Source organism: Ictalurus furcatus, chromosome 2 (genome assembly GCF_023375685.1).
Source record: "Ictalurus furcatus strain D&B chromosome 2, Billie_1.0, whole genome shotgun sequence".
Taxonomy (NCBI): Eukaryota; Metazoa; Chordata; class Actinopteri; order Siluriformes; family Ictaluridae; genus Ictalurus; species Ictalurus furcatus.
This window is the reverse complement of record NC_071256.1, coordinates 2,650,601-2,661,858: the sequence shown is the minus strand read 5'-3', so window position 1 is coordinate 2,661,858 and position 11,258 is coordinate 2,650,601. Positions and strand designations below refer to the sequence as shown.

The 11,258-nt window shown below is 43.1% G+C and overlaps 1 protein-coding gene across 1 annotated transcript in view; it reads right to left on the bottom strand.

Annotated features, from left to right (window-relative positions):
* Positions 1 to 11,258, bottom strand: part of LOC128616650 (peptidyl-prolyl cis-trans isomerase-like 4) — an 11,861-nt gene continuing 603 nt past the window's right edge. Inside the window, exons 2-6 of the mRNA XM_053639311.1 lie at positions 10,738 to 10,805; positions 9,917 to 9,981; positions 9,201 to 9,318; positions 182 to 375; positions 1 to 85 (exon numbers count right to left, since the gene is read on the bottom strand). Coding sequence (XP_053495286.1) covers positions 1 to 85; positions 182 to 375; positions 9,201 to 9,318; positions 9,917 to 9,981; positions 10,738 to 10,805 — 530 coding nt within the window. The remainder of the gene's footprint in view (positions 86 to 181; positions 376 to 9,200; positions 9,319 to 9,916; positions 9,982 to 10,737; positions 10,806 to 11,258) is intronic.

Sequence of the window (11,258 nt, the reverse complement as noted above, 5' to 3'; positions counted from 1 at the left end):
TCAAGGGCGTGTCGGGATGCCCAGGAAGTGTGTGGGGGTTTCCCGTGCGTGTGTGATCTCACCAGCTGGCATCTTCGTCCCGAACCTTCGGGAAGAGAATGAGAGAGAGAGAGAGAGATTAGAGAAATGATGTTGCCGTGTCTGAGGTCGGTATACCTTTATGCAGCAAAAGGACGCGCACGTGGTCTGTGAGTTAGTACTCTCCCTCGCACGGGCGGAAGAGCGTCCTCTTAAACTCTTCCCCCGTCGCCTGAATGGTGGAATTCTCCCGACTGACTCCCCAATCGCCGGCCGGTGTAGTGTCGGCAGTTCCGCCCCACCATGACGGTCCTTCCAGCTGATGGTGTGTTTGGTGCGAGGCTGTCTGCTTTGTGCCTGTGCGGCAGTCGGGGAAGGAAAGACTTTCTTATCATGTGCGCTGGCTGTCGGTCCGTCGCGACAATATACACAGTGAGGGAAAGAAGTATTTGATCCCCTGCTGATACGTTTGTACGTTTGCCCACTGACAAAGAAATGATCAGTCTATAATTTTAATGGTAGATTTATTTGAAGAGTGAGAGACAGAATAACAACAAGAAAATCCAGAAAAATGTATGTCAAAAATTTTGTAAATTGATTTGCATTTTAATGAGGGAAATATGTATTTGACATATTTGTGGTTTGGGTATTTAATGTTTTTAATAGAATTTACTCTGCATTTTGTGAAACTGTATTACTGACACAAACAATGTTTTTGAGCTGAATGTGTCATGATATAGACATGCTGTCATATCACAGCAAGCCAGTTACTACATTTCATATCCTGCACTGCGGCCTACAAACATGGCCGCCATGGACCACATTTTCCAGAACACACCCCCTCATTCTAATCACGCACACCTGCATCCAATTTACACTCACAATCACACCACACATATAAGAGACTGTTCAAACACTTATTCTTTGTGAAGTATATGTTAAGTTACATTTTGTTTCTGTCATAACCAAGCCTTAATACCTTGTTTGTTGATCCTGGTTTTGACTTTGTTCTTGTTTTCGACCTCGTCTTTTTGCCTTGCCTTGCCTTGTTTGGACTGTTTGCTTAATCGCCTGATCTCTGACTGTCTTTATTTATTGATTTCTGTCTGATCCTTTGGACTTGTACTGCTTGTATTAAACTAACTATCCTGCACTTGCTTCCATCTCTGCCTCAATACATGACAGAATACTTCACCTGTAACATGGAAGCAGCAGCAAAGCGAAGGAGACATCATGCAAGGTAATAAGGAACACCCTACCGACACTCAACTCAAGTTGAAATCAACTTGAAATCAAGTTTCATCAATGGGTTGCCATGGATCCCCCAGAGCCATACAATGGATTTTTCGGCTACCCTGAGTATTTTCATTTTGACTGCCAATTACATTTTTTGAGCCTGGCGCACCCCAAGCCTGACCAGAGGCACTGGCTGGGGTTCATACTCACCCGCCTCATTGGCCAAGCCCGCCAGTGGGCGGAGCGTCTGGCCTGTACAGAATCCAAGGGTCTTCACGATGTAACTCAGTTGGTGGGACTACTGATAAAGGAGTTTGGGCGTCCAGAATACACACCAAACCTAATATCCAACGCTCCAACCTGAGACCAACGAGGTAGCCTCACCTGCAGAGTTCCTGCCAGAGGTCAACGTGGCGACCTCATCTCCAGAGCTACAGCCTGAGATCCACGAGGTGCTCTCATCTCCAGAGCTCCAGCCCAAGGTCAAGGTGGCAACCTCCTCTCCAGAGCTCCAACCTGAGACCCACGAGGTAGTCTCAGCTCCCGAGCACCCGTTGGAGGTCAACATGGCGACCTTCTCCCCAGACCCCAGCATGAGACCCATGAGGTTTTCTCATCTCGAGAGCTCCAGCATAAAGTCAAGTTCCTGTCCGAGGTCGGGGAGACGGCCTCTCAGGCCAGGTTCCTGTCCGAGGTCGGGGAGACGGCCTCTCAGGCCAGGTTCCTGTCCGAGGTCGGGGAGACGGCCTCTCAGGGCAGGTTCCTGTCCGAGGTCGGGGAGACGGCCTCTCAGGCCAGGTTCCTGTCCGAGGTCCGGGAGACGGCCTCTCAGGCCAGGTTCCTGTCCGAGCTCCGGGAGACGGCCTCTCAGGCCAGGTTCCTGTCCGAGGTCCGGGAGACGGCCTCTCCGGCCAGGTTCCAGTCCGAGGTCCGGGAGACGGCCTCTCAGGCCAGGTTCCTGTCCGAGGTCCGGGAGACGGCCTCTCAGGCCAGGTTCCTGTCTGAGGTCAACGACCAACCAGGCTCTGTTCACGCCTGAAGCCGACATCATGACCCACCAGGTTCTGCTCATGCCAGAGTCTGTTGACATGACGAACCAAGTATTACTCTAGCCTGAAACCGACATCACGTACCAGGTTCTGCTCATGTCAGAGTCTGTTGACACGACGAACCAAGTTCTCCTCATGCCTGAAACCGACGTCACGACCAACCAAGTTCTGTTCACGCCTGAAGCCGACGTCATGACCAACCAGGTTCTGCTCATGCCAGAGTCTGTTGACACGACCAACCAAGTTCTCCTCATGCCTGAAACCGATGTCACGACCGACCAAGTTCTGCTCACGCCCGAGTCTGCTGACACGGACAACCAAGTTCTTCCCATGCCCGAGTCTGCTGACATGGACAAAGATCTGCTCACGACCGAGTCTGTTGACACAACCATCCACGTTCAGCCTGCAGAGGCGATGGAGGATGACGCTCCACCTTCCTGCTCCGCTGAGAACGTCGCTCCGCCTTCCTATTCCGCTGAGGATGCTGCTCAGTCTCTCAGTTCAGCTGACATTTTGCCCAAAGGGCCAGGACCGCCAGGGGAGGGGAATGTATTCTGGCAGTTTTTTTTTGGGGGGGGGGGGTCTTTTGGGTCTTCAGTGACATTGACTTTGTTTACTTTCTACATGTGCTTTTGTTATGGTTTTTGTCCTGTCTCGCCCCTGTCTTGTCATTGGTTGTTTCCCGTAGTGTGACATCATTGTTTTCAGCTGTCTTGTGTTTCACCCCTGATTACGTTTGTCATTTAAACCGCTCATGTCTCTTTGTACCTTGTGTAGTATGGAGTGTTATCTCCTTACCCTGCATTTATTTCTCGTTTCTCATTTCTGATTCTAGCCTTGCCCAGATTAATAGTGTTTGTTGATCGCCTGACCCATTGCCTGTTATTTCGACCATGCTACTGTCTCATGATTTGGATTTGTCTGCCTGACCCTCTCAAATAAAAGTCTTTAACTGCACTTGCATAAAGTTTAATACATTACAGGCTGGAAGGGTAGGTAAACAAGGCACAGCCCAAAACAAACTATTTGCATAATAATCACATGTAAACAAAGGCAACACAATAATGGTGATAATAACAATATTGATGATGATGACTAAACTAGATCACATGTGGATAAACTATAGGGTTATATTTACCATGTGTCATTTTGGCTAAGTTTTAAAAAAAAAGATTAATCAAATTAATAAACCGTAGGGTTAATTATTAAACCGATATTTATACCCAACCATATTTTAATGAAATAACAGAAATATATTTGAATGAACCAGTAGTGATGTGACTACATATAGATTCCTCAACGTAGCTTGGTCTATGACAAATGTCACGTATCGAGGTTGAGGCAGAAGCAAGTGCAGAGAATGACATTTATTTAAACAAACGTACTACGAAACAAAGACACTAAGAGAACTTGGTATAACACTGTGGCATGAAACAAAACACCGAGACATAAACGACAAGAGTCTAGGACAACGAAAGACAAGCAAACAGTGCAGACAATGACTATATATACACACACACGAGTGCTCATTAACAAAACGTGAATCAGGTGCAGGTGGTCATGTGGCAGCTAGTGCAGTGCAGTGGCTGATGGGAACTGGAGTCCAGAGTTTCTCGATACATGACAGAACCCTCCCCCAAGGGCGCTACTCCCGGAGCACCCAAAATTATACGTCCTCCATCTGGTGGTCCTGGCCCCCTGGGCAAAATGTCCCCAGCAAAACCAGGAGGCCGAGTGGCTTCCACAACGGCACAGGGAGGCAGAGATACTTCCTCGGCAGGACATGAAAGCGGGGCGACGTCCTCACCAGATCTTGAAAGCGGGGCAACGTCCCCGTCGGTGCAGGGAAGCAGAGCGACGTCCTCGGCGGAGCTGGACAGCGGAGCGACGTCCTCGGCGGAGCAGAGAGGCAGAGCAACGACCCCAGCCGAGCAGAGAGGCAGAGCGACGACCCCAGCCGAGCAGGGAGGCAGAGCGACGACCCCAGCCGAGCAGGGAGGCAGAGCGACGACCCCAGCCGAGCAGGGAGGCAGAGCGACGTCCCCAGCCGAGCAGGGAGGCAGAGCGACGTCCACAGCCGAGCAGGGAGGCTGAGCGACGACCCCAGCCGAGCAGGGAGGCTGAGCGACGTCCACAACCGAGCAGGGAGGCTGAGCGACGTCCACAGCTGAACAGGGAGGGTGAGCGACCACCTCAATTGAACAGGAAGGCTGAGCGACGTCCACGGCTGACCAGGGAGGCTGGGCGACGTCCACAGCCGAACAGGGAGGCTGAGCGACCACCTCAATTGAACAGGAAGGCTGAGTGACGTCCACAGTTGACCAGGGAGGCTGAGCGACGTCCACGGCTGACCAGGGAGGCTGAGCGACGTCCACAGCTGAACAGGGAGGCTGAGCGACGTCCACAGCTGAATAGGGAGGCAGAGCGACTTTGTGGTAGCTGACCAGTGGGGATTCCTTGAGTCCGGTAGGAGATGGAGCGACGTCTCTCACGGAACGTGGAGGCAGAGCGACGTCCTCCACTGAATATGAAGGCTGAGCGAGAGCCATAATAGGGGAGAGAGGGTGGGAGTTGGTGTCAGCCCCGACCACAGACTCCCCCTCCTGTCGGTGTGGCATGGCGTAGTCCTTTGTGAACATTGCCGGTGGTGACCTGGTGCATGGTCTGTCCCGCCGCGGCAGCCAGAGCATGCGGTCATTCTGAGCGAGTAGTTCATCTGTCCTTCTACCCTGCTCCAATAGTCCTCTATACCACTCCTCATATGCTGCAAACCAGGCGTCCATCTTGGTGATCTGCTGCTTCTGATAGTGGGTCTTTCGTTCTGCCACGTATTGAGGTTGAGGCAGAAGCAAGTGCAGAGAATGACATTTATTTAAACAAACGTATTACGAAACAAAGACACTAAGACAACTTGGTATAACACTGTGGCATGAAACAACACACCGAGACATAAACGACAAGAGTCTAGGACAACGAAAGACAAGCAAACAGTGCAGACAATGACTATATATACACACGAGTGCTCATTAACAAAACGTGAATCAGGTGCAGGTGGTCATGTGGCAGCTAGTGCAGTGCAGTGGCTGATGGGAACTGGAGTCCAGAGTTTCTTGATACATGACAACAAATGACAGAATACAGTCTTATTTTACAGATGTTTGGGGTTATATTTTATAAAAATAAAGGATTATACAGTTTTCCAATAACTTCATACATACTTATTACAGTCCACATTACTCATTTAAATTTACCACCATGGTATAGTAAAAGAACACGTTAAATCTTTTAGTCAGGGTTTAGACTTTATCAGTACTGAAACAGCGTTGATTAAAGTAGTAAATTACCCACCACTGGCCTCTGATCAAAGTTCAGTCTTTTTGCATTCGTTGCTTGATTTAAGTGCAGCTTAAACTACCATAAATCACAATCTTCTAGTCTTGCCCCACAGAACCTTAGTAGAATTTTGGCCTATTAGGATCCATCATGTCTGCTTTAATAATAATAATAATAATGATAATAATAATAATAATAATAATAATAATAATAATAATAAAGTGCAGGTTCATTACTAGTACCTGAAATAATGAAATGTACAAGGAGCAGATCTGGATGTGGATAGCTTAAAGACTTGCGCTTTCAAAAAAAAAAAAAGTCTTAATACTCATCCTCCTGCTTGAATACATCACCTGAATACTGTAGCTTTCCCTCCTAAAACTGCTTCTGTAATCATAAAGATTAAAGTCTTGTGTACAGAATGTTCCCAGTGAACATGCTATGTGTACAACTGTTTGCCTCGTCTCTATAAAACTAAATACTGTAATGATTTCTAATCCCTCCATCCAGGATCAACCAGAAAAAGCTCCAGCAAACATGTTGAAAAAGTTTACTAGGTCTAATGGACCAAAATTGAACGTTTTGGCCAACATTTGGTCGTAAGCCAACACTGCACATCACCCTGAGAACAACATCCCTACAGTGAAGCATGGTGGTGGTAGCATCATGTTGGACGTTATGCTTCATCAATTCAATTTACAAGTAATCATGAAAGAAAATGTAAATGTTTATTAGAATGTGATTTCATTTAAAATTCATACAGTTTAAAAATCAGTAAAATTTATGAAAAGTTAATGGTCAGCGATTATGGAGTAATTTCATTTTTAGATTTTTTTTTTTGGATCAAATAACCTTACAGTTGATCCATGAGAGTGCAGCAAGAACCCAGCGTATAGAGGCTGAGTGAATGTGGTGTGGACTCTGAGTGGTGTGGAATATGAGACTGATATGAACACACCATAACTGCTCCACTCCACCTCCCAGTAACAGCGTCCACACACACTCTCTTTACTCAACACCTGCCACAAGGAATCAAATCTCTCTGGATGATCAGAGTACTGCTGCTTTCTCTCACTGCGTAACACCGCTCTGTTCTTCTCAGACAGAATGAGGTAATAATTTACTGTGCTGGGATCCAGAGTCAGATCACAGAAATCTAAACACATGACAAATATGAACACTTTAGATGTTACAGTTTTTTACGATCGCTATGACAATTTTTTCAATACTTTTAACAATTTAACACACTAACACACCTACAACAGACAACTGGCAAAACGGTTAATTTCATGCTCAAGATCACACACTGTAAACTAAACTCCAACACTAATTTTCAAAAGACAATAATACACTAACACAATAAACCACATCTACCAAAACACTAACACATGTTCTCTTCCTACAGGAACATTTAGTCAATCATAGCACAATGTCATAAAAACACTAACATCAGATGGAATTACAGAAACTGCATTATTTTTTAAGTGTCAGGTCTGCCCTTATACAATAGACAGTATATTGTATTGATCATAGATTGTGCTTTGCTCTGCAGTTTCTTTTTGAAGCCTCTCTACATTTTCTTTTTGTTGGGTTTACTAAATGCATGCATTTTGTTTCCTTTGCTGCATAAATTCAATACAAAAAATGAATGACCCATCTCAGAGTAGCTTTATAGAATGTTCGGTTTATGAAAAAAAGAAGACAGAATTGCTGCAGAAAAGTCTCTATTTGCAACAGGACATTACTGCAAGATATGCAATATAACTGCTGTTTATTGTGTGAAAATACAAAATATACAAAGAGAAAAAGCCACAGAATAATAATAAAAAAAGAAAAAAGCCATCTTCTAATCTGCCATACAGGCATATGGTCATTGTACAGTAATACATGGTAAAATGACTGTATTTACACTTTGCAGTAGGAGGAGCCCTTATACAATATCATACCTGTCGGTTTCTCGAAAAATCCGGACAATGGATCCCACTGTGTCCCCTGGCTGAGATTTGGTTGTACTCGTTCACCAGGCTCTCTGTATGATAGCCCGTGGATTATGACATGGTCTATGATAGCAGCTCTTATTTCATCAGGTACCCTAGCTCTGGCCCTTCTCTGTGCACCACCACACATTCTAACTCCTCTCTCTCTACCTTGTCCTCGTCCAAGTATTCCTCACCCTTGCCCTTGTCCCACTCATCTCCCTTGTCCTGGTACTCGTCTTCCTCTCCCTCGTGCAGGCATTTTTCTTACTTTTTGTTGCTCTATATTGTTCCTTTTCCACACAAGATCAGCCCAAAGAGGTCCTCTTTTACTGTATACCATATGGTCATGCGATTGACAGAAGCTCAACAACTGAGTGTGCTTCCTAGCTGGGAATCAGCCGTGATTGATCTATTTGCCCAACTTCAATCAGCTGTTTCTCGGTAGCAATGGAATAAAATACAGGGGATATATACATGTTTCAATTCACAATATGAACAGCTGTTCACTTTGACTTTATCCTATAAGTTAGGTTTAGAACATGATGTTATCTGTTCTGACATACAGTGTGAAAGCATTTGTACATTTGGCAGTACAAATCCACTGTTTTGGTCTTGGTTGAGCTTGTGTGTAAAAGAAGTTCAAGCATTTTAAATGTGCGTTAACTGTACGCGTTATGTGTCAAAGCAACAAGAAATGTGTTAATTGTACAGCCTACACAGACGGATGTTGTGCTAACTGTGGTAAGAGTTTAGGAAAATTGTTCAAAGTATTGAAAAAATTGTCATAGCAATCGTAAACAACTCTAATAACAGCCTTTGAAATGAACTTCCTGGTTCTCTGTGTGTATGAGGAGGTGGTTTTGGAGGAGGAGCACAAAGACGGAGAGATTATAAACATTCCTCTGTTAATCATTTCTTCCTTCAGATTCAGTCCATCATTATATTAAAGACTAAACACTCTCAGACTGATTTCTGCGTGTCACAGAACTCCTACTCTACCCAACACACTTTATTTTATCAGTAATGACAGTAAAGACAGACAGAGAGAGATTTGGTTTGGGTATTTAATGTTTGTAATAGAATTTACTCTGCATTTTGTGAAACTGTATTACTGACACAAACAATGTTTTTGAGCTGAACGTGTCATGATATAGACATGCAGTCTGCGTAATGCTAAACCAGTAGCTATAGTTGTCTCTTGTTAAGTACATTATTAAACCTTGTTCATGAATAATAATAAAAAACAGAATAAAATAAAACCTTCACTGAAAAAACATTTGAGGAAAAATGTAATCATTTAATAATATCATGCAGTTGATGTATTGCTGTAAAGGACGCAGTCAGTAGACAGATAATATAAAGAATTACAAACACAGTAACACAATACATTATGTTTATTTATTTATTTTAAAATTAAGTCGTTAACGACGACGAGCGTATTAACATATAAAACACAAAAACTAAAGCAATTATGTTTATCAAAGAAGAAAATCAATCAATATCAGAAGACATGCATGTGTTAACTTCATAAATAAACTAGCGTGTATATAAATATATAAATATTATATATATATAAAATTAGAACCTGAGAACCGTGCTGCTCATTGCCATTGTTCACCATGGAGACGGTGCCCTTCTTCTTGTGCTTGATCCGTGGAACCTTCTCAGCATCGAAGAAGTGCGCCTGATCCCCGTACAGCTTACTGACACAACACACACAACAGGTTTATATCAATGTTGATATTCATACAAGTTATCGTTCCTATAGTAACAACCTGCGCAGGCATTTTCCAAGACCGATGAGCCGTTTATTCACTGTTATTTAACAGCGATTTTAGAAAACGTCACATCGTCATTCGGAGACGTTTTTATTGAACATTTATGGAAGGAGTCTCCAGTGTCAGCACGGTTTTCTGCCACAGGAAAACCTTCAGGATATAAACCTTCAGGATAGAGCTGAAGGTCGCCGTAGTCGCTATAAATGCGAGTGACAGCAGAAACTATCGCTTCGTGGACGTTCCAGAGCATTAATCGTAACTATAAATGCGTTAAAAAAATGAGAAGTGTACTTATTTAAACAGTTATAAAACCGCTCCAGGGTGTGCCGATACGGGAAAATAGATCAACCTCGGGGTGAGTCCGACATTGATTATTTCCCTATAAATGACATGGTGTTTATTCCTCGAATTATACCATTTATTTTTTTAAATTAGAAAACATTGTAAATGTATAGCGCCAGTTCAAAAGGCAAACAGATTAAATCATCATCATCATCATCATCATGAGGTGTTTATTACTGACCAGAACACGGACTCTCCTCCTCGGCCAGAGCCTGTAGGGTCTCCAGTCTGGACGATAAAATCTCTCTGAAAGAGGAAATAAAACCAAACAGCACCACTGTTACAGTTCTTCTACGTTTACAGTGAAATTAATTCCATACGTCGTCACGGAAGCTTCAGCGATCGCGATATGAACATTTTATATCAGCGGCTGGGCGATATGAGCCAAAATATCATATCGCGATACTTATACGCGTCACGATACACAGGTTCGTAAACAGATTCTCAGCCAAACCGCAGTGTTGCGTTTTTAATAAACAAACCATTAAAAGCAAACTAACAAAATAGATAAATGTCTATGAAAATTAATTTAAGCCGATTTAAATTTCGTCATCAAATCAGCTTTCAATCAGAGTTTGTATTTGGTTTTAAAAAACTAATTTCATGTGCAATATCTCAGAAAAGTAATTAATATTATATCATCGCCACCCAGCCCTGATAAACACTTCGTGATGATATAAGTTACACCACAATAAAGATCAGGTTTCCTGGTGATATAATTTGCTCAAGAATAATGATTTAAAAAAATAATAATTTTAAATTAAAAAAAAAAACACACACTGCAGAAATGTGATGACGTCAGGAAATGAAACGTGACTGATGACAAACTAAACTAAACTACTAACACTGTAGAAAGACGCCGCTCCTTCACACGTCCCTTTCTGAAACCCATTTATTACGTTGTTATAACGTTACAGTTATTTTAAACGTTAAATGATAAGAAATTCATTCATTTCAGATAAATGTTGCCTGATGGCTGAGTTCTGCGTAGGAAGATCTTACCTGGACATTGTGAATGAGGCAGTAGTTGTAGTACTTGATTTTACACAGCTTCAAGAAGTTCAAGCAGGCTGCCGAAGGAAAACAAACAAACAAACAAACAAAAAAGTATTTTCACTTCTTCTGCTTCAAAATTAATATCCGAATAATATATATATATTTTTTACTTCCTTTTGGCTTAAATTATACTCGCGTAAACCGTAACAAGCAGTCAGTACACAATATATAAATGATGATGTCGCCCATGCCCTTGACATTTATTACTTGATATTTATTCTGATCTTTAAGAAGCGCATTCTTCATCTCCTTTTGATATGCAAATGATCCTGGCAATTCGATGAATATGTAAGTTTTCCCTCAACATTCCACACTGATTCTATCTTTTTTTTTTCTCTACTTGACACGGGGGAAAAAATGCCATTAATTAAAACAATTTAATTTCATTTGACTGAAGTAGTTTTCACAAAGCCAGAATGTTCAGGTATTAAATAAAATCAGTTTTGTGCCATGTGTCGTGACGTCAA